Source organism: Mastigoproctus giganteus, chromosome 7, assembly GCF_048544385.1.
Source record: "Mastigoproctus giganteus isolate SK-2022 chromosome 7, ASM4854438v1, whole genome shotgun sequence".
Lineage (NCBI taxonomy): Eukaryota > Metazoa > Arthropoda > Arachnida > Uropygi > Thelyphonidae > Mastigoproctus > Mastigoproctus giganteus.
The window spans coordinates 169,298,263-169,322,426 of record NC_143581.1 but is presented as its reverse complement, the minus strand read 5'-3'; the positions used below and the strand labels follow the sequence as shown (position 1 = coordinate 169,322,426).

At 36.3% G+C, this 24,164-nt stretch overlaps 1 protein-coding gene across 3 annotated transcripts in view; it reads right to left on the bottom strand.

Annotated features, from left to right (window-relative positions):
* IntS14 (integrator complex subunit 14) overlaps positions 1–24,164 on the bottom strand; it is a 286,147-nt gene that overhangs the window by 95,574 nt on the left and 166,409 nt on the right. For all 3 annotated transcript variants that reach the window (XM_090377975.1, XM_090377974.1, XM_090377976.1), the window contains exons 2-3: positions 18,970–19,155; positions 15,196–15,366 (exon numbers count right to left, since the gene is read on the bottom strand). In XM_090377975.1, the coding sequence (XP_090234101.1) occupies positions 15,196–15,366; positions 18,970–19,131 (333 nt within the window). In that variant the 5' untranslated portion in view covers positions 19,132–19,155. The remainder of the gene's footprint in view (positions 1–15,195; positions 15,367–18,969; positions 19,156–24,164) is intronic.

Genomic DNA, 24,164 nt, shown 5'->3' with positions numbered 1-24,164 from the left:
TGTAATCTGCCCTTTATCACAAACACTCCAACGTTCTTGCCAGACTTTTACCAAAGCATCTCAGATTCTTGTCTTTCCCTTCCTGGGATCTGCCAAAATGTCCACCTGTATATTCAGAAAAGAACAGGGAATGCCACGGCGGATGAAGTAAGCCAATGCACAATACAATAAATGCAGATCAATAGGCAATTTTCCAGTCACAAACTGCAAAGCTGGGGTCGACACATTTCTGCCTGCCATGCACATCCTAAGGAGCATTACTCTTTGAATGGTACCGAGCTTTCTAGTAAATACTTTTCCACTTACATGTTCAAACCAAATTGGTGCACCATACGTTACCATGGGGATAAATACACATTCATATAGCAAGTTCAGCGCCTTACCTTTTATTCCCCAGCCAACTCTAGTGATTCGAGTAATCATCCCAATAAATTTCCTCACCTTTTCTGATAGATAAGTAACATGTGAGTTGAAAGTCAAAGATCCGTCAAACATAATGCCTAGATATTTTAATTGCTTTGCCGATTTTAGGCTCGACCCATTCATTTTAACAACTGGGATCTTCTACTCGAAAATTGATCCTTAAATACCATTGTCCTTGTTTTGGTTCCTGATACAGTCAGTTTATGTAACCTACACCAGTTATTAAGTTCAAACAAAACCTGCTGTGACCTGGTTTCTAGTTGCATCAGTGTATTTCCTTCAATAAGCAACACAAGATCATCGGCATATGCCACCATCTCTGTATGCTCAAAGTCCCTACGCAATCAGTCCTCCAAAACTAGGTTCCACATTAGTGGTCCAAAAACCGATCCCTGAGGGCATACACTGGTCACCTCTCGTACGACAGAATCAACCGATGACTTAACAGTCACTGTACAGTGCATGAAGTAGTCCTTTACCACCCTAAAGATCTTAGTTGAACAGCCTGCAAGTCTCAACATCATAAGAATGCTGCTCAATTGAATGGAGTCAAAAGCTCTCTAAAAGTCAATAAAGATTCCAAGGACATACTTACTGTTCGAGCCTATAGTTTCGCAACGCCCAAAGCGCATCTTCTGTTCCATGACCTGGAGTAAAACCATATTGTCTGCCAGCCCAGCCTAAGTTTTTTTCAGTATAGTCAGTAATCCGTCTCGCCAGCATCCTTCCAAACACCTTTCCTAATCCAGGGAGGAGGGCAATAGGTCGATAAGATCGTGGATCATTCTTTGGCCTAGATGGTCCCTTCTAGTATCAGCTTTAATAGGCCATCCTTCCATGGTGATGGAAAGGCCCCGTCATGCAGGCAGCTATTAAAAGCTTCAAGAAGGATCCTTGGTATCAGTCGATGAGCCCATTTAATGACCTCTCCCTTCAATGAGGTCCATCCCTGGGCATTTATTGTTCCTTATGCATTGTACTGCATCACAGAGTTCAAATTTAAAATAGTAAAAAAGATAAGCAATCAATAACAAAGAATACGGCCCGCACAAATTGCAACTAACACAATATGCACAAGTGAGAATGGAGTAACAAGTTACGAAGCTTAAAAAAATAGGAAGAAGAGAAGATTCTGAAAATTTATGTTTTTTATATGATTGAAGATTTCATGGAAGGGGAAACACATTTTTCCATAATAATGTAAAAACCCACAGAATTCCAGCTGTCGGTTTTATCACAAATTCAATAAGATCGAGTTTACTATCTGTTTATAATAGATTGCACTAACAGAAAAGCCCGATAAACCGGAAACTGCTAATTGTTTTATGATTGTGACCTCCAGAAATCCGACTGGACCAAGTGGTATGGTCGGAGACAATCGTAGGGTAATCTTGAGTGCTGTGGTCTCCTGCCCAGATTAAACAGCATGTTGCCCTAATTAAGTTCAGAAAATCCTGGCTACTTTCTCGATTAGACTCTGTTTTTTAACTTTAAGTTTTGGCTCAAATAAACGGCTGCCCAAAATACATCATCAATAACAGCATCATTTATGCGTTAGGTATCAATTAATTTGATCTACATTTATAACAATGATTTAACTTTGCTTGTGTGTATTTTTTTTTATTATTATTCTCTTGATAACTGCTCATTTATGTTAAGATTTTTACAGGGGCAGAATACTGCAGGTATTGGATGGTTTATTCCATCTAATTTGGAATTTAGCTAACTACTTTTGGAACTGAAATTCTGAGGAACGTATTTTTCTCAGCACAGCACTTGCAGCTACTAATCAGATTATTATCTCATATGATAGTGTGGAATATACACTTTTCAGCACATGCAGTTATCAGTCTAGTGGTGGGTTTTACTCCTAGTGTTTCCTCATATAGTCATATGGTTTTATAACTTTTTTGATGTGTTAAAAAAGTGCTTTATACATGTGAGATTATTATCATATATAATTCATAGTCTGTTCTTTGTGGATTTGGTAATAGAATTCCCAACTCAATTTCATTATTAACAACTATAATGAATTAAAAAAAAAACAAGAAATTTTAAAATGGAAACAGATGCATGTTTTTCTGAATATATAGTATATATACTAGCAGTACCCATTGCGAAAATTCTGCAATTGGTAGCAGAGTTTTTCTCTAGTTGTTCTAAAGAAATGTGGTCTGTGTTTTGTCGTGAGCAGGTAAGCCAGTACGTGCCAAATAGCTGTACCTGTTGCGAAAATTTCACAATTGGTAGCACAGTTTTTATCACCTAATATTTTCCCGAAAATTTTGGACAATTTATTGTCATCTCCATAAAATACTATTGAAAAGGAGTGAATATTAAAAAGTACACTAAAAATTCACCTTTCACTTTAAAAACTCGGTCAAACTTTCATGTTTAGTGTTTTGTTTTCTTGCAGATGCTTCTATTGTACAGTATCTCTTCAGTATCCAGCAAATATGTAGTGCTATTAATTGCGAAAATTTCACAACTGGTTGAAGAGTTTTTGTCTAGTTATCCTAAAGAAATGTAGTGCATGTTTTGTCATAAGCAAGTAAGCGTCGAACCCTGTATCTGAGGAAACTTATAAATTTTCTTTGATTTCACCATTTCAGATTGATCCTGAATATATTTGCAGAAACACAAAAAGGTGTGTATCCTCTTCGCCGCAAGGTACGTTCAACACAACATATCTTCCTGACTGTAACAAATTATTATTATTACTCATCCTTAAAAAACAAATAAACTCAAAATTGCTGACTTCTGAACATTTTAAACGTATTAAACATAACAAATGGCAATGAGTGTATGAGCTCGCTTGTGCAACGTGAGCTGTTTGTTTATCAGTTAATGATAAACAAACAGTGCAATGGAATACTAATGATTACTTCTTTCTTTTAAGGTAGGCAATATTGCAATTGGTAGCAGAGTTTTATTATTATTTTATTTTATTTTTCGAAAAAAGGACACGATTGTGTGAATGCGCAAATTGTTAATCATTTAAATAGTTAAAGTGCAAATTGTTAATCAGAAAAAATATCTTATCAACTTAGACAACTGTTTAACCAACTGTACAGGGAAACAGAGTGGGCCAGTAAATCAGATAGTCTTATAATGGGGGATTTTGATTTCCCAGATACTGACTGGAATTTGTGAGTTGGTCACTTACACACTAGCAAGGCTTTTGTGGAATTAGTGGATGATTGTTTTCTACATCAGCATGTTCGGGAGGCAACTAGAGGGAGTAATACTCTTAATCTGATTATCAGTAGTGATTCTTCATGCATTAAGAATCTGCAGATAAAGGAACCACTAGGTGGCAGTGATCACAGTGTGCTGAAGTGGGATTTACTCAAAGAGGTAACTACCATCAGGGGTAAAGGGAAGGATTTTTGCTTTTGTAAAGGCGATATAATGGTCTGAGACAGTATTTAAATTCTATATGGTGGGACCAATTGATGATGCTACCAACAGCATATTCAAAATGGGAAGCATTCAAAGAATTAATCTTGGAAGCTATTAGACTTTTTATACCAACTAAGATTTGATTTGATTTGGATTTTATTGGTGCATTAGCAACTAAGGCTATAATGTGCCAAAACCAGGTCTACCAACTAAGAAATATTGTTCAATGTTTAGGCCTAAATGGACATCAGATGAACTAATGAGACATATGGCAGAAAAGAAAAATGCATGGGATACATATAAATTAATGGGTGACATGGAAGTCTATGATAGATATAAGTTGGTCTGTAACCAAGTCACAAAGGAGATTAGGCAGGCAAAGGCAGATTATGAGAAATCCTTGGCAAAGGATGCAAAGAAAAACAGAAAAGAGTTCTTTACCTATATAAACTCTAGAAGGAAAGGGATGAATCGGATTGGTCTACTGGATATTGATGGTTCAACTATTGATGATTCTGCTCAGGTGGCTAACAAACTAAACGAGTATTTTGCATCTACATTCACACATGAGGAGTTATTCAGGAAGGGGAATGCCAGAGGTGAAGTAAACTCTGGCAGTGAGCTAGATGATTTTGTAATAACTGAGAGGAAAGTGGAGGAGAAATCATTAAAGATATACATAAAAAAGGTACCCGGTGTGGACGAGATCTGTCCAGTTATATTAAAAGAGGCAGCAAAGGAAGTAAGCAAACCCTTAGCCATAATTATGAGAGCTTCTTTGGACTCAGGGGAGGTACCCATAGACTGGAGATGGCCAAATGTGACCCCAATTCACAAAGGAGGATCAAAGGCTGACACAAATAATTATAGACCTGTGAGTTTAACTTCTGTTCCAGGAAAATTAATGGAGGCACTGGTTAAAGAAGCACTGCAGGATCATCTAGATAAGACTTCAGTTATAGCTCGAACACAGCATGGTTTTTTGTTAAGGGGAAGTCTTGCCTGACCAATTTGATTGGATACTATGATGCAGTCACAAAAGAACTGGATGCAGGGAATAACTTTGATATTATATATTTGGATCTTAGAAAGGCTTTTGATACATGGAAGACTGCAGCACAAATTGGAGCAGTATGGCATTGGAGGCAAATTGCTGCTATGGATAAAGGTGATGGTTGAGTGCGAGAAGACAGAGTGGTAATCAGTGGACCCTGCTCATTGTGGACTAATGTTATTAGTGGAGTCCCTCAGGGTTCAGTGTTAGGTCCATTGTTGTTTTCTGTATTTATAAATGATATTGATGATGGTATATTAAACTTAATGCCCAAGTTTGCAGACGATACAAAGGTTGGCAGGGTTGTTAAGGACACTACTGACAGTATGCTGCTGCAACAGGATCTGGAAAGGTTGAGTAGATGGGCTGAGAGGTGGCAAATTAAGTTTAATATTGACAAATATAAAGTACTACATATGGGAAACAGTAACCCCAGAGTAGCATATCAACTCTGTGGTACTACACTGACAGTGGTAGAGAATGAAAAGGACCTGGGGGTAATTGTGCAGGCAGATATGAAATTTTCTGAGCAGTGCAAATGGGCTGCAAGAGCATGGTGTGTTGTTAATGATATACAGGAATTTTTTTAGCAGGGATAAGGAGGTGATTATCCCCTTGTATAAGGCAATGGTAAGGCCACATCTTGAGTACTGTATACAGGTCTGGAGGCCTCATTTCAAGAAGGATGTAGAGCTGCTGGAACGGGTACAGAGAAGGGCAACAAGATTAGTAAATGGAACAAAGGGTTGCTCTTACGAAGAAAGGCTTAAGTTTTGCAAATTACAGAGTCTGGAGACTAGGCACCGGCGAGGTGATCTGATAGAGGTGTATAAGGCTTTGAATGGTTTGAGCATGCTCAATGCTGATGGGATTCTTCCTCTTGGTCAGAATAATCACCTGAGAGGGCATAAATTCAAATTGAGGAAAGACAGATGTAGGATAAATGTGAAGAAATTTGCCTTTAGCCCGCGGGTAGTTGGTTGGTGGAACAGACTTCCATCCCATGTTGTGGAAGTTGATAGCCTAATTAAGGCTCAGCTGGAGTGGTATATGGAATGAATGGAGGGGTGAAATGGGAGTGGTTTTTTTTGGCTAATGCTGCATTAGCTTGCTTTCTTGCATCATATGCCTCTTCTAATGCTAATATCTTTTGTGGCTCCATCTATGAAGTGAACATTGAACTACTCTCGTCTGTTCTACAAAATTGGTCCATTCCGTAAAAAAAACTATTTGTAATTTTTAAATTTTAACAGCTTTGTGCACACCTAGAAAGAAATAGCTTCAATTTAAGACCACTTTCAGACGATTGGTTAGGCCTATCGTTCACACTGACTGTCGAAAGAAAAGCCTTCCGTATTAAATATATAGATAGGCCTAATAATTTCAAAGACTATAATAGCTTCTGCTTGTTTTCGATTTTGTTTTGCTTTTTAAACTGTTCTGTTTGAGGTGGAAATTTACATAACATATCTAATATCATCTGCATAAATCATAATACTAGGGAATGGTACTAAACTGGTTTTTTCAAGGATACTGAACAAATGTAGGCTGGGTAGAATTAAACCATTTTCCTCTTCCTCACCCCAACCAAAGCTGGATTCAACAGTCTGGGCACTATAATGCAAACTAATCATTTAACTCAGAAGATTCCAATTGCAACAGAAGGAACATAGGTTTGTCTGTATGGTCTATTACTTAAAACTTATTACTTCAATGCTAAGTGAAAGTAATGGGATTAAGCTGACTACCAATCTTTAAACACATTTCATAAATGCAAAGTAAACTGCATTTAAAAATTTCCTCACATAAGTAAAGCTTTCACTCCTTTTCAAGGCAATGAATTACTAGAATAAACTCATTCTGATTACATGGTTACTGCACATTTATTGTCCAGTGCCACAACTGCTGAATCTACCTAGCATACATCTGCCACGTTTAAGGATCTTCATAGTATACCTCTGGAGACAAAAAAAAATTATAAAATTAAACTGAAGCAAAGGAATGAAAAATAAAGAATCAATAGTATTACATTCCAAATTTTTCTTTTAAGGAATTTATACAAACTTTAAGTATAAATTTTTTTACTGGCTGCTCAAATGTTACTACAAACAGAACATTAATTCCACCACAATCAATGTGGCAGAATTAATTAACACAACTATAATACACAATTCTTTTCATACTAATAACTCATCGAAATGCTAAATCTATTAACAGAGGAGAGGGGGAACTAGAAATATAAGATTATGAAATATCACAGACTAACAGACAGCAGGAATTAAGTGCAATAACTTTTAACAGCAGCTCAAAGTTCATAATTTAAAAGCAGAATTAACATAAAATAGAAGAATACAACAAATTTTAGAATGATGTATACACAAAGCAAAACTTTTATTTAAATTCTTTTAATTTCTAAAGTGTTGCCATATTTGAACTTGCTATGTAACAAGTAAAATTTTGATCAAACATTATTTTTTCCTTGCTAGAATGAGTAAAATGACAGAAATCACTTTTATACAGCACTCTAAGATATTAAGTACATTTTGGAAAAGCCTTGAGGTATTTTAACACATTATGAACTTCTCTGACCATAGTAGCATTCTGAGTATCAAACTCTAAAAGGAAGGGGATGAATCAGATTAGTCCACTTGACATCGATGGTTCGACTGTTGATGATCCTGCTCAGATAGCAAACAAACTGAATGACTATTTTGCATCTACATTCACACATGAGGAATTATTAAGGTTTGAAAATGGCAGACGGTTATCAAATTGTAGCAGGATACTTAATGATTTTGTAATAACTGAAAGCAAAGTGGAGGAGAAATTGTTGAAGTTAAACATAAGAAAAGCACCTGGGGTGGATGGGATCTATCCAGTTATATTAAAGGAGGTGGCAAAGCAACTAAGCAAACCCTTAGCCATAATTATGAGAGCATCCTTGGACTCAGGGGAGTTTCCCACAGACTGGAGATGTGCAAATGTATCCCCAATTAACAAAGGGAGATCGAAGGGTGATACGAGTAATTACAGACCAGTTAGTTTAACTTCTGTTCTGGGTAAAATAATGGAGTCACTGGTTAAAGATGCATTGCAGGATCATCTCGACAAGACTGCAACAATAATTCAGACACAGCATGGGTTTGTTAAGGGAAAGTCTTGTCTGACAAATTTGATAGGATATTATGATGTGGTTACACAGGAACTGGATGCAAAAAATAATTTTGCTATCATATATTTGGATTTCAGGAAAGCTTTTGACACTGTTGCGCATGGAAGACTATTGTACAAATTGGAGCAGAATGGTATTAAGGGTAAGTTGCTACAATGGATAAAAGGATGGTTAAGTGGGAGAAGACAGAGGGTGGTAATCAATGGGTGGTGCTGCTCTTCATGGACTAATGTTATTAGTGGAGTCCCACAGGGTTCGGTGTTAGGTCCACCGTTGTTTTGTATATTTATCAATGATATTGATGAAGGTATATCAGGCTTAATGTCGAAGTTTGCAGATGATATCAAGGTTGGCAGGGTTGTTAATGACAGTAATGGCAGTGTGCTACTGCAATAGGATCTAGATAATTTGGGCAGAGGGGCTAAGAAGTGGCAACTCAAGTTTAACCTTGACAAATGCAACTCAAGTTTAACCTTGACAGATGGGTAGAAGTAACCCCAGAGAAACGTATCAACTGTGTGGTACTACACTTAAGGTGGTAGAAAATGAAAAAGACCTGGGAGTAATTGTACAGTCAGATATGAAGTTTTCTGAGCAATGCAGACAGGCTGCCAGGGCAGGTCATGGGGTTTTGTCAATGATATATAGGAATTTTGCTAGCAGGGAGAAGGAGGTGATTGTCCCTCTGTATAAGGCAATGGTCAGGCCATGCCTTGAGTACTGCATACAGGTCTGAAGGCCTCATTTTAGGAAGGATGTAGATTTGCTTGAGCGTGTACAGAGAAGGGCAACAAGATTGGTGAGGGAAATGAAGGGATCCTCTTACCAAGAGAGACTTAAGTTCTGCAAATTGCATTGGCTGGAGACTAGGCACCTGCCTGGTGATCTGATTGAGGTGTATACGGCCTTGAATGGGTTGAGCACGCTGAATTCTGATGGGATCCTTCCACTTGTTCAGATTATGAACCTAAGAGTGCATAAATTCAAATTAAGAAAAGACAGATGTAGAATAGATGTGCGGAAATTTGCCTTTAGCCAGCAGGTGATTAATTGCTGGAACAAACTTCCATCTGTCATTGTGGAAGTTGACAGGTTAAATAAATTTAAGGAGGAACTGGACAGGTTGGTTGGTTGGTTATTTGATGTTTAATGGCGCATCAGCATCAAGGCTATCATGCGCCAAGTCTAAGGTAATAAAATGTAAATATTTACTGGACAGGCATTTGGAGGGAATGGTGTGATTTTTTTTTGGCTGATGCTGCATACATACACTTGCTTTCTTGCATCACATGCCACTACTACTACTACTACTACTACTAACAGATTTCTAAATTAATTTACTGTCTTCAACAAGATGATTTTTTTTTTTTTATTAAATTACATTAATTTTTTTTTTATCATTTATAGTTTTTAGATATGTGTATAAATTTAATGCAAATAGCTTATATGTTCAAAGTAACATGTGAACCTTAAATTCCAGAAAAACTAAAGGCTTGTTTCAGTGAATGTTGCATTGATCAACTGTTGTAATTGATCAATTTAGGCATGACATAATGCTGCCATTCCAACTAAAACATATTATGGTGTTCAAATACAAAACAGTGGGCGATACAAGCAGTGTTTCATAAATGGTACATACAAATACACAAAATAATCACTTAAGGAAAAAATCTGTGCTTCACTGTGTTATCATTATAACTTTTTTGATTTTAAAACAGGCTTGGAGCTAGTGTGTGTACATATTTTGCAAATTTAATATTTTGTAAATTTAACAATAGTTGTTACTAGGTCCACACTGAATACTTTGTCCAACAGTATTATGACTCAGACGTTGCTAATCATAGCTCAAGTGATAAATTTTTCATTGATCCCAATACAAGAAGTGTACCAATCTTTAATTAAAATTTGTTGTATTACTAGAAGAATTTGAGTCACAGAAGAAATAGGTGCTTGGTCTAGAGACAAATAAAATTGGAATTTCATCAGGAATTTTTTGTAATGACATGTGGACTAGAATCAGGGTGTGTCTTTCAGGAGCAACAATTAACAATGTCACCAATAGAATTTCAGATTTCAAGGAGGGGGGGAATAAAAGGAATATTATTATTCATGTGGGGACTAATGACATTAAATGAATGTGACCTGCCAATCTGTTGAATAAATATAGGACCATGCTGAAAAAATGTTGCAAGTTGGGTAAAAATGTGTGTGTGTATCTGCAATTATGCTCAGACATGATAGTATGGACTATATACTGAAAGCTTTGTGAATTAATTTAAGACTTGGGAACTCTACAGGGCTTTTGTGGGGAAATTTTTATCCCCTAAAATTTGAAATTAGAAGGAATCTATTTTGATATGGGATACATTTGAACAAAGGTAGTGCATGGGTTTTTTTCATTATCATTCAGGATACTTTACGAGTTCAGGGAACTTGTTATTTGGTGGCCGATGGGAAGCAGGGTAATATAGATTTGCATTTATCTGATGATATGGATCAAAGTAAAGATTGCACATATCAAGGGTTCTCATTTGTTGTTAGTTAGTTAGTGATTTGGTTTTTAGGAGCATTAGCAACTAAGGCCATATTGCTCCGGGATATGCGGTGGTCATTCCCTGACCTTTCCGCATCCTCCATATTTGGTGGTGACGGGCTCGAACCCCGGTCTAATCAAGAAGAGTGTGCTACGCACTGCTGCTCCTTCCCACCTGGCTACGGAGGCGCCCTCATTTGTTGTGGCAACAGCTGACATTGGCAAGATGTTCTGAGACTAGTGACATTTCAAATGAGTGCGAGGTGTAATAATGCTAGGGAAGCAAGCTTAAATAACTTCAAGAAGTGTGTCATTGTAGTAAACTACACAAAAACATTTAGTTTTAACTGTTTTTCCAGTAATGTCAGGACTGAAATCAATAAAATGAGCATATTCAAACTTCTGTTTAAGACAACTAATGCTGACATAACAGGGCTAATGGAAATGTGGTGTCACCTGGAAATAGTGGGATGATAAGTTTCACTATGACATGTACAGTGTATTTAGAAGGATAGAGACAATAGAAGGTGTGGTGGGGGGGGGGTCATGTTTCTTATCAAATGCAGTCTGAGCAAGACAAAAGCTATCCCAAATACAGAAGTTATGTATGCTAATACAGAATTTGTGTGGTGTGAGATACTTGGAAACAAAGGTGCAATGAGAATGGGAGTAATCTACAGACCAGAGGATTGTGAGGATTATGATGAGAGTCTTTACATGCAAATGGCATGTGCTAGCAAATGTAAGTGTCTTATTATGGGTGATTACAATTTTTCCATAACTGACTGGAGCAACTGGGAAGGAAACTCACCTTGCAGAAAAATGTTTAAATCAACTAGATAGTAGTAGTAGTAGTAGTGGCATGTGATGTAAGAAAGCAAATGAATGAGCTTATGCAGCATCAGCCAAAAAAAAAAAAAAAAAAAAACGCACCATTCCCTCCAAATGCCTGTCCAGTTCCTCCTTAAATTTATTCAACCTATTATCTTCCACAACGACAGATGGAAGTTTGTTCCAGCAATTAACCACCCGCTGGCTAAAGGCAAATTTCCGCACATCTATTCTACATCTGTCTTTTCTTAATTTGAATTTATGCCCCCTTAGGTTCGTAATCTGAACAAGTGGAAGGATCCCATCAGAATTCAGCGTGCTCAACCCATTCAAGGCCTTATATACCTCAAATAAGATAAATGTTATTTGTATCAGCAAATAACATAGAGAAAGTATTAGGGGCAAGAATATTCTAAACCTCATCATTACCCATGAGCAAGATGACATCTTAGGGCTGACAGTACAAGAAACATTAGCAGGAGTTATTATGGAGTTCTACGCTGGATAATGAGGCAAGAGGTAGAAGTTGTTAAAGGCAAAGGAATGGGTTTTAATTTCAGGAAAGAAGATTATCACAGTTTAAGGTTCTACATGGCCTCTATTAACTAGGGAGATAGCTCACAGAGAGAAAATATTAGAATTATGTTATACCTTTAAAGCTATAGTCACAGAGGACTTGAATGCTTATATACCATTAAGAAACAATAGAATAAGAGGAATTACTCCTATATTGACTGTAGGATGCTTGGATGCAAACACTCTCCAAAATTCAAATGAATATAAAAACTAACTTGAATGAATTCTCCACACCCGAAGAAATATTAATGATCCAACGCACTCAGAATAGAAGGTCTAGAAGCTCCAACCCGAGCCCAAAATACATCAAACCACCAAAAAATATTCACAAGCGAAAAAAGACATTTTGCCCATTAATAAAATGAATGAGAAAACAATTGCAAAATGATATAAAATAACTTAAAATAATTTTTCACTTTCCTGAAGAGGACAGGGCTTTTTGACGTAGGTCTCGATCACAGGATAGTAAAGTGCAGAATGAATGACAGAATTTAAAGTAGAGAAATTAGTTGTTATCTTGGGGCATGCATATGAAGGACCAAAAGTCTTTAGTAGGATAGGGGCAATTCACATTTATCAAATTTTGGTGCAATTTAATTTCAAGTGTTTCTGCTATTAATAATTGTGTATAGTTATGTTGAATGTTGAGGATTTTCGCTTCATTGGAGATGAGAGGTAATTCAATAAGAGGTAATTCTTCTTATTCTATTGTAAACTGATATAATATATATATATATATATATATATTTATATATATATGTAGAACTTATTGAGTCTTGTTGCTTTGACATATATAAAATACCATTAAGTACAGCATGAGGAGGATTCCAGGATGGACAAATAAACTAGCCAGTTCAATACAGCAAAATAGGATAACATGGAAAGTTACAGAGCAATAAAAAGTACTGAAGCATATAACAGTTACAAATTGATCTGTAATAATACCAAAGATTAGGCTGGCAAAGGCAGACTAAGAAATCACTGGCTAAGCGAGCAGGGACAAGGAGTTTTTTTATGTTTGTGAATACAAAAAGGAGAAGAACAAATCACATCAGACCCTTGAGTGGGATATCTTAGATAACCCGGCTGATGTAGTTGAATTGAACAGGTTACTTTGCATTGATATTTACAAATGAAAGGCCCTCCATGGTGAGGAGAAACTGTATGAGCGAAGCTGGAAAGAAATTAAAATTAACGATACCAAATTGTCAGATTATTCAAGCCTAAAGGCGGGTAAGGCTCCTGAAGTTGACAGCATATACCCAGATTTGAAGGAGGCAGCAAAAGCGCACATTGAACCGTTAGGGTTAATTATTAGTTGTTGTTTTGTTTTTAGGAGCATTAGCAACTAAGGCCATATTGCTCCGGGGATATGCAGTAGTCATTCCCTGAGCTTTCCGCATCCTCCGTATTTGGTGGTCATGGGCTTGAACCCCAGTCTAATCAAGAAGCATGTGCTATGTACTGCTGCTCCTGCCCACCTGGCTACAGAGGCGCCAAGGGTTAATTTTTTTTTTTTATGAGAACCACAAACACGAAAGGTATCAAAACCTATAGTACTTAGTACCGTGCATGGGTTGAAGGAGAAGTATGGGAAGAGGGGGATGCTGGAAACTTTGCTCTAGAGACTAAACATGGGTTTCACCACTTCAAGCCTCCAAATAAGCAAAGTGGTTATGAGGATGTTATTGTAGAGAGAGTCTCTTGGATTGAAGAAATGCTAATGTATTGTCAATATATAAAAGGTGGTTCTAAGAGTGAAGTGGTTAAAAACTAACTGGCCAGTCTGACTTTAGTGGCAGGGAAAATCAGAGAATCAATGATAAATAATGCATTACATGATTATTTAGATAGAAATGGAATTCTGAATGATATACAGCATTATTTTGTAAAAAAGAAAATCATGTTTAACTAATCTGGTTAGCTACATTGACTAAGTCACTCATGAGCTGGATGCAGGAAATTATTTTGACATTTTGTGTGCTTGGATTTCAGAAAAGCATTTTACTTGATCCAGTATGAGAAGTTACGTGCTAGAAGGAACATATTGAAAAATCAGAGGGAAACTTCTTAGATGGACTGCAGGATGGTTGCAGGGTAGAAAACAGCTGGTTGTGATTAATGGCTACTCTTCATACTGAGCTACCATAAGAAGTGGGGTTTCCTGGGGATACTGGGACCACTGTTGATTTTGAGTTTCTTAAATGACATAGCCAAAGGAATAGAGGGCATGATGTCAAAATTTGCAGATAATATCAAGAATAGTATAGTTGATGATCACCACCAAGCAGTGCTTTTTAAGACAACTTAGACTTCAGGGATGATCAAAAAAGTGGCCGCTATGTTTTAATGCAGCAAAATGCAAGGTCTTACACTTGACAAACGGCATCCTCAAAATAACTTATACACTTGGTGAGGTTAAGTTAAAAATGATAAAAGTCATAAGGGATATGAGAGTAACAATACAGTAAAACATGAAGTACTCCGAGTAGTGTAGATGGCATATGAGATAGGAATATCATGATCCCACTGTATAAGATAATTATAAAACTTGAACACACACAGTACCATGTTCAAGTATGGAGACGGAACCCAAAGAAAGATATTGAGCTTCTTGAAAAGGTTCAAAGATGGGCAATTTTCCTAGTGAGATTGGCAAAAGGATGTCCATACGAGGAATGACTAAGGTCCATTAATTCAAATTACAGGGAAAGAGCTTTAGACTGGATCACAGGAAGTTTTCTTTTAGCCAGCAATTTATTAATTACTGGAATAAGTTATCTCCATGGATAGTTGAGGCTAACAGCTTGGAAAAAATTCAAAGGTGAACTAGATCGACATGTATGCAAGGAAGAAGTCAAATAGTTAGTTTGTATTTTATATTTTATTTTATTATTTATTTTATATTATTTTGAATTATTATTATATGGCTAATACTAATATACATTACTTAACTCTCTTCAGTGTTATCTACATAATTAAAACTTTCATTTAATATCTTCCATAAAAAAAAAGCAGCTGTACCAAATGCTCAGAAATAAAGGATATAAGATTTCATCTTTCCTATTAACATATAAATGTGTGCTTGGAAAAAAGTAGATGAAAAGAACTTAATTCAAATATATATATCTCAGAAAACCTGTTTAATAAAAACAATAAAAATTACAACACAAAAAGATTATCACAAAAAAACAAAAGATTTACCTGGCACGGTGTGGACCCACCCCATTCTTCAATGACTACATTTTTCACACCTTCCAAGGCTGCCATTATGCATGTTTTATCAAAACATTCTAATTTAATAAGTACTTCTTTTATGCTGTCAAAATCACGAGTAAACTGCACAGTTAATTCCCAGAGAGAAGAAAAAGCCATCTAAAAAAAAAAAAAAAAAAATTCAGGTTAAATTAAAGGATGAAAATGGCAGTTTTAATAAGCATTATATTCTAATCTCAGCATGTTTACATAGAAAAAGGCACTCTTCAAAAACTATAACTATTGATAAGTTCACTTATACATTACCCAGCCATGTTATTAGGACTATATAGATTTGGGGTTCATGCAATAATTTATGTAAAAATATAATTTTCTCCATATGTTGAGTAAGGTGCTTATATCTGGAACAGATTATCAAATGATTATGAGGCTTGTACTGTTTGCCAGAACCATCCTATTGTGTGCAAACAGTACAAGCCACTGGAAGTGGAAATAAACAAGCCTTGCACCACTTAATGGTGCAAGACATGTTTCTATGGAATACCCTTGGTCTACTAATTCTACTGCGAGAACTGTGAATGCTATACTATATCAAAACAATGTTGCGGATCAGGGAAATCTAGCAATTTTACATGTTTATTCCTATAAATAGGATACTTTCAAGGTGACAATGTAGCCCAGAAAATTTTGCTAGACAGGCTGCATTATGAAGTAGTTGGGTGGGGAAGTGTGTAATAATTCACTTATAATATTATTATAAAATTTTCTGTTATTTATAAATGTGACTTAAGTGATCCAGATCAATAATTTAATATTATATGCTCCTGTCGCATTGATCTCGATTGCATAGTATGTTTGAATTAATATTGATCGAGATCAGTGAGCAGTACCATATGGTACTGCGAGAATCGCTTAAAATTTAGCTCGGCAGTCAGTTAAATTCATTGGTTGGTGTGCCCATTCGATAGGTCCTGGGAAGAACACTGTACAAGTAACCATATCTGGATGTTACAAGAAAAAGACATTAATAATTCATTCGTGCTATTCTGTAATATATTAAAATACAGAATAAATGAATAACATTCATTTTATATTTCGTTTACTAAAAAAACTTTTACCTTTTACTAACTGACAATATACAAATTCTGCAAGATGTTTTCAATTTAAATTTGTTTTGATCCTTAATAAAAAAAAATAACATTATGGTTATTATGCAAGGATACACTTTATAGAGAATGGAACACTGGGTTTATAATCCAAAAATACGTGATGTATTTGATTCCATTTGGATAACTAAGGAGATATAAGGAGTTACGTATCATTTTCGGAAGGATATAGATCTGCTGGAATGGGTGCCATGAAAGGAATGAAAGGGTGGCATTACAAAAACAGTTCTGAAAATGCAGTAATAGTTAAGACACAGCATGGGTTTGTTAAAGGGAGGTCTTGTCTGACCAATTTGATTGGATACTATGATGTGGTCACAAAGAAACTGAATACTAAAAATAATTTTTATATCATATACTTGGATTTCAGGAAAGCTTTTGATACTGTTGCACATGGAAGACAGCTGTACAAATTGGAGAGGTATGGCATGAAGGGTAAATTGCTACAATGGATAAAGGGATGGTTGAATGGGAGACAACAGAGAGTGGTAATCAATGGACACTACTCTTCGTGGACAAATGTTATTAGTGGAGTTCCCCAGGGTTCGGTGTTGGACCCATTGTCGTTTTGTATATTTATCAATGATATTGATGAAGGTATATCAGAATTAATGTCCAAGTTTGCAGATGATACAAAGGTTGGCAGGTTTGTTAACGACAGTAAAGCCATTATGCTACTCCAACTGAATCTAGATAAGTTGGGAAAATGGGCTGAGAAGTGGCAACTGAAGTTTAACACTGACAAATGCAAAGTACTGCATATGGGTAGCAATAACCGAAGAGAAACATGCCAACTGTGTGGTACTACACTCAGGGAAGTATAAAGTGAAAAAGACCTGGGGGGTAATTGTGCAGTCAATTATGTAGTTCGCTGAGCAGTGCAGGTCATGGAGTCTTGTGAATGATATATAGGAATTTTGCTAGCTGGGACAGGGAGGTGATTATCCCGTTATACAAGGCAGTGGTCAGGCCACACCTAGAGTACTGTGTACAGGTCTGGAGGCCTCATTTTAGGAAGGATGTAGAGTTGCTAGAACGAGAACAAAGAAAGGCAACAAGATTGGTGATAGGAACAAAGGGGGTGCTCTTACAAAGAAAGGCTTAAGTTCTGCAAAGTGTAGCACCTGCGAGGTGATCTGAATGGGTGTACAAGGCCTTGAATGGGTTGAGCAAGCTAAATCCGGATGAGATTCTTCCTCTTGCTGGGACTAAGGACCTGATGGGGCACAGTTTCAAATTGAGGAAAGATAGTTGTAGAATAAATGTGCAGAAATTTGTCTTTAGCCAGCAGATAGTTGATTGGTGGAACAGGCTTCCATCTTTTGTTGTGGAAGCTAATAGACTAAATAAATTTAAGGCTGAGCTGAACAGGCATTTGGAATGAATGGAGGGATGAAATGGGAGTTTTTTGTTTTTTTTTTTGCTGATGCTGCATAAGCTTGTTTTCTTGCATCGTATGCCTCTACTAATGCTAATGACTGCTGATTTAAGTCCTTTGTTTCCCTTAATGCTTGTTCTGTGTTAAATCTTCTTTATACCTTTTTTATTATACTTTTTTAATCTTTTTACTTTTATCGATCTGTTCAATCTAAACTGTTTTATTCCTGGTAGACTTATACTGAGAGGACAAAAGTTTTCTTTATGGGTGAAAAACTTCCATTCAGAGGCTTGCAGGTCACAAAGGTAACACCACATTTCACCTCCTGTCACTATTGATTTTAGAAATTTTGGATCTCAATCACAAATTTCAACCAGTTTCTTTGAAGTTCTACTCTTGTTTGCACCTGATCTGTTATTAAAAATTTGGGAACAAAGTGACAATCTATTCATATTAAAAATATCAGATGCGATGGCTTAGCAACTACACATAATTTTCCAACTTCAGAAGCTGACTTCAATTTTTAATTTTCAGCCTGAATAATCTTTCTGAAGCAGGTAACAAGTTTAGCATATGTCCGAGTGCTGGTATCTCACTCCTTGCTTCATCTTCAGTGATATCACATCCATCCTTGAAGCATTTGTACCATTCAAGTATAACACCCCTTGAAAAAGCTTTTTCACAATATGCTTTATTAATAACTTCAGTCTCTGATGCTGATTTCTTCAACAACAACAAGCAAAATGTTTTAGAACATTATGTTTAAAAAGCAAAAAACTAAGGATGATACAAGATTATTGTCTGTAACAGATAAAAATAAAAATTTAGTGCATGTACATCTAAAATGCCATCTACTACAAAAAATTTACACTTTAGGAAAAAAATAAAATTATATAATATAAAAAATTTCTCATTTGATATTCAGGTATTTTTAATAAATTCAGTCTGGGAATTTTTTTTAACCTTACCTTATACAAAGAATTTAACAATGTCCATAAATTAACCACTTAGAGTGTACCATGATAATAGTTTTCATTTTTTGGCTAACATCTCATGGCCCGAACCATTTGTACCAAAGTGACATGTACTCATTAATTGATATGTACTTCAGCATAATTAAAATAGATCTTTTAATTATACTGAAGAGTAAAACAATTTAATTGTACTGACCTAAGCAATTAATCATGCTAATGTTTTTAATAGGAAATATAATCTTACAAGTGCTACGAATTCCAGCCTGCAGTGGGTATTCATGTAATCCAAAATGAAATTCAGCCCATGTACTGTAAGGTGACGTAGCTGAAAAGGCTCTGTACTATCCGGCATTTGTGCTGGTCGGCACATTGATAGGGACACATCCAAAAGTATTATGGTTGGCATAATTATTTTCTTTAAGAGTAATATCTAAGAAATAAAAGAAAACACAATAAGAAAAAATTTCATAAAAATTTCTGTATTTATTATTTGCATAATAAATACAGAATTATAAATGCAAATAATAAATACAGAATTATAAATGCAAATAATAAATACAGAATTATAAATGCAAATAATAAATACAGAACATCAATTTCCTGGATAAAAAAAAAAAAAACACAAGAATTCCTGATATTACAGTTGATCAAAATTCTTCTGGTCTCTTGACTGTTTAATAGGGATAGAATACACTCAAATGGAAGTAGCGCAAAAATATTTTCTGATGTTATCAAGGTAGTATTATTTGTTGGATTGGAAAATTGTTAGTTTGGGGGAATAAACAGACTAATAGATTAACTACAGCCAGATGCAGAGGTGAAATTGATTGTTGCATTGCTTCTGTTGGAACATGCAGCAGCCTGTGGGGTATTAAAAGGCCTGCTGGGACAAGCAATTACATGGGCTATGTTAGAATTATTAGGAGAAAAAAACAGGTGCATGTGTACTTGCTTGTACACTAATTACAGGAGTACAGCAAATAAATTTGAGGATTTTGAAATATTGGTTAGTGCATCAAATGTGGACATCGAAAGAATATTAGAAACATGGTGCCATTCAGACATAGTGGATGCAGAATTTGAAAATGATGAGTGCAATGTTTATAGAAAGGATGTGTATGCACATGTATTTCTGTACAGGCAGTTCCCCTGGATGTCATCTGCAACACAGATGACATCCACTGATGTCATCTGTGTTGCAGCAATCTCTGTATAGCCAGCTGTGCTTGTTGTGTAGGTCTCTGTGTTTAGTGTTGTGTTGTTTGGCTTGCACTTAACTAGCCAGCAGAAAATCACATGAAATTCAATGGCTAGCTCCCGTCCTGTGCCATAAGGAGGTGGGTCATCTGTGGCATTCATTGATACTCTGCTAGGCTGCCCTCTGAGATGCTGAGGATCCAGAGGGTAAGCCCTGTAAAAATAAATAAGTAAATAAAAAAAGTAATAAATAAAATAAATTAATAATAATGAATAACTAACTATTGTTGGTCATTCTACTTTGTAGCATGAAGCCTTTGCCCTTAAATATTTTATAGTCTAATAATGAATAAATAAATAACAATAAGTAAAAAAAAAAAAAAAAAAAAAAAGAAGAGTTTCACTGATTGGAGGAGAGGATTATTATAGTTAGGAATTAGATTAGGGTTAAGACAGAGAAGGTAAGCTGTGAAGGAACGTGGGATTTGGGTTGGCCAACAGCCCATTAGGGGTTATCTTACAGCCTTTGCATCCTGTGTGCAGCTTCTGTTTATCAGCTGCAAATAGAACAACAGACAGAGGAATCATAGTACTAGAGTACTAAATGCTACTCTGTGGTGCCAGCAGTTAGACAGCATGCATGTGCTATGTAATAACCTCTGATAGGCAAGTGGGGCCAGGCTCATCTTCCTTGGGATCATGTTGCATTTGGGTATAAGGCCGAGTTCCTGCCAGGACTGTCTGGGTCCCTGATCTCTATGCTTCAGATATTAAGTTTTGTGTTCCAAATCTGTTTTCTTTTATCTTGCCTTCAGTTGTCTATATTCTGAATACTGCTTATTGAAAAATAAAGGTCTTTCATTCATACAATTCATTCCTATTTCTGTGCTCACTCTCATACTCATTCATCTTGTCACTCCTTTATGCATATGATTTGTACATTTTCTCATTCGTCATTTATTATATTTTTGTATTTATTTTATTACAGAAAGAACATGCATATATATATATATGAGGTGTAACTACTGAATAACAAGACTGTATACACACAGCCACTACACACCATGTGCCACTTGCAAAACGAAGGCACAGGAGCTGACCTTGAACATTTCCCTAGTTGTCTGCCAAGTTATGTTCCAAAACACTCGTTTGCTTTGCAGTGAGATAGTTTCATTACCTAGTTTGCCAGAAAAATGATAGACAAAAGAATCAAACAACGAATCGACCTCAATTTTTTAACAAAACTAAAGAAAATACCAACTGAAAGTTGAGTTGTTATATCAAGTTTATAGTGAAGGTACTATGTCAAGGGCTTGCATGTTTGAATGTCTTATCTATTAATAGATAATGTTAATAAACAGATAACTTGTAAGGTATGGAATATTTCATTAAATTATTTTATTTCAACAGATTCATTATTTAATAGACACACTTGTATATACATGTATAGCTTTGTTACAGCAGTTCCAAAGGGTTTCCTCAAACCTGCCTCAAGTCTCTGTGCTGAGCATCTCTGCAAAGTTGTCGTGTGCACTGTGTTAATCTGGATGTGATGTTTTGTGGTTGTATGACTGGCCTCTTGGCAACCACTCAGCAAAAGTCATTTGGAAATTTGTTGGTTGACTTCCATCCTTGCCACACAAGAAGGTGAGCCATCTTCTGTACACACTGTAAATTTTTGAACTGCTCACCACAACCCTGGTATTGCAATGAGAATGTCCACTAAAGCAAAGGAGGGAGGGTAGATAGGTACACTAAAAATAAAATAAAATAGCAAAATGAACAAAATAAGATAAACCAATAAAATAAAAAATAAATAAAACATAAAAATTGCATAAGATGCAATACATAAGGAAAGCCTTGGATAGGAAAGATATACTCAGGAGTAAAAATTACATTTAATGCTATCAGGGGATACAGTGTTGGGGGATGATAAAGGAGCCATTTCCCACAGGGGATGGATTATAAGGCAAGTGTTGGAGCAAGCACCATGCTCCACACATACTGTTTGACAGTATCACATGGTTACTGTCACTGTTATGCAGATATAAGCAGTGCAATACTGCTTAGTGTATGCCAAGCATCATGTACATTATCTGGATTGCTAGATCAAGCTCATTTATAGCATGGAGCCATGCTATGTTCAGGAAATACTGTAGCCCAGCCCAGGTGGCCAAAGCTTAGACAGTTCCTGTATTCTGTTCAATCCAAACCACATCTGGGGTTGTAGCCAGGGGAGTGATCTGACAGGAGAGGAAGTAACAGAAAGAGGGACGGGATTATATGTTATTATTTTTATTATTATTACTTGATTTATTTTTTAATTTACTTTTATTTATTTTTAGATGAGAGATACTGTTACTGCATAGGATGGTGTAGGATATTGGTTTAGGGTGTTTTGCTCAAGGGATTCTAGTTTCAGGATTTAACTAGAAACACCTCACCTTGTAGTAACACATTAGTAGACAGTGAGAAGGCATAGTCCATAGTTCTAACCAGGGTCAGCCAAGGAAACTGATGGTTCTGCTCATGCCAGCCTTGTAAAATTAGGTTGCATGCATGAAAAACATAAGGGGTTGCTATGGGATTGTTTCACAAGTAGTCAGGATAGTGCAGAATACAGCATGGCATCAAGAGCTGCATCTGTAGGCATATGGTTCTGGTGCATACAGGCTGCAACCTTAGCGACAAACCCAGAAAGGTAATCACAGGGAGAGGGGAGAGACAGCAGTGGCACAGAGCAGAGTGGGACAGCTATGCCAACCAAGGGAAAGAGCAAGTCCCTGCCAGGCTAGGGCTGTTTAGGTGGAGGACCACTATGGGGAGAAGAATTTACTAGTGAAGGGACGAGTTAAAACATGGGGGGGGGATCAAACATGATGCAAGGAACAAAAAAATGCATTCAGAGTGAAGCAGTGGTACTGGATGGGCAACAGCCTGTGGGAAGGGGAATTCATCAGAACAAGGAGATATATTAGTTTGGATCAGCTGGATATTGTGGTGACAGTGGGACCAGTATTATTTTGATTGCTCTGGTTGCCCCAGAACTGTGCCTGTTGCCTATTGTTTTGTGATTATTAAATATGGCATTGGCAAATATTTGGAATGTGTTGAATGCCTTTTTTGTTTCAACAAGTTTTTCTTCCTGATCAGCAGCAAGTTTGCCAAGTTGTTAATGTGAATTATTAGTTGTTGCCTGTATACTGCATATAGGAGGCAGGAGTATGGAATGTGAGACCAAGTCTCAGGTTAGAGACCTACATTGGGTAGGGTAGGGCAAACACGGAAACCCAGGGATTATCTGCAATGCAGTTTGGGTGCTGTTTCAGTTTTTAAATGTAAATAATTTAATATGATAACATCAAAATTAATATATTAACTCATAAATAATGGCTTTCATTAGTTTTCTTTAAGTAATATTGTAATTTGCAAATGATGACATGCAGAGATTATCCATATGTTAATTATGTACTGAAACCTCCTTATATTATGTGAATAATTCAAAGTTAGTTTATTAAGTACTTAATAAACTAACCTTGAACTGTTCACATGGTATAACACTATTTCACAATATAATTAATCTAAGTTAACATTATTCTTAAAAGTGTATATTCATATAATTAAGAAAAAATTAGTACTTATTATCTTATGCACTTTTGTCAGATGATGTTCTTGAATGGAAAGCACTAAGTGTGTGGGGACATTGTCATGATGCACGCACCAATTCCTTGAAGCTCACTTTGGGTGCCATGTTCTCTGAACAGCATCAGGGGCTCACATCTGGTGAGTATGAGTTTGGCACGCCCAAGGTCCTGTGCTGGATATCATTCTTCTCTTTCTTGGTGATTCCTTTCTACTTCTGACTCTTGCTCTCTCTCAGGGTAACTCGGGAATTTTTTTTTGGCTGGTGCAGCATAAGCCTCAGGCTTCCTTGCACCCTATGGTTAATAATAATAATAAATTGTCATGGAACAGTTCTGTAGTATTCTTCATGCACTTCACATGATCATCAAGATTGCTTTGCTTTTTTGGGCCTTGGAGAGAGCAGTCTTCCATCAAGAGAACTGGGTCTTTGTTTTCAGGTCATGGCCACACATTCAAGGTTCATCACCAGTAATGACAGAAGAAACAAAGTGTGCAAAGCATTTTAAGCAGCAACGTGTTGACAGATTCATGAAATATGAAAACTTACTGCTCTGCGTAATTATCAGTGAGGATGCAAGGCACGAACTTGACCAAAAT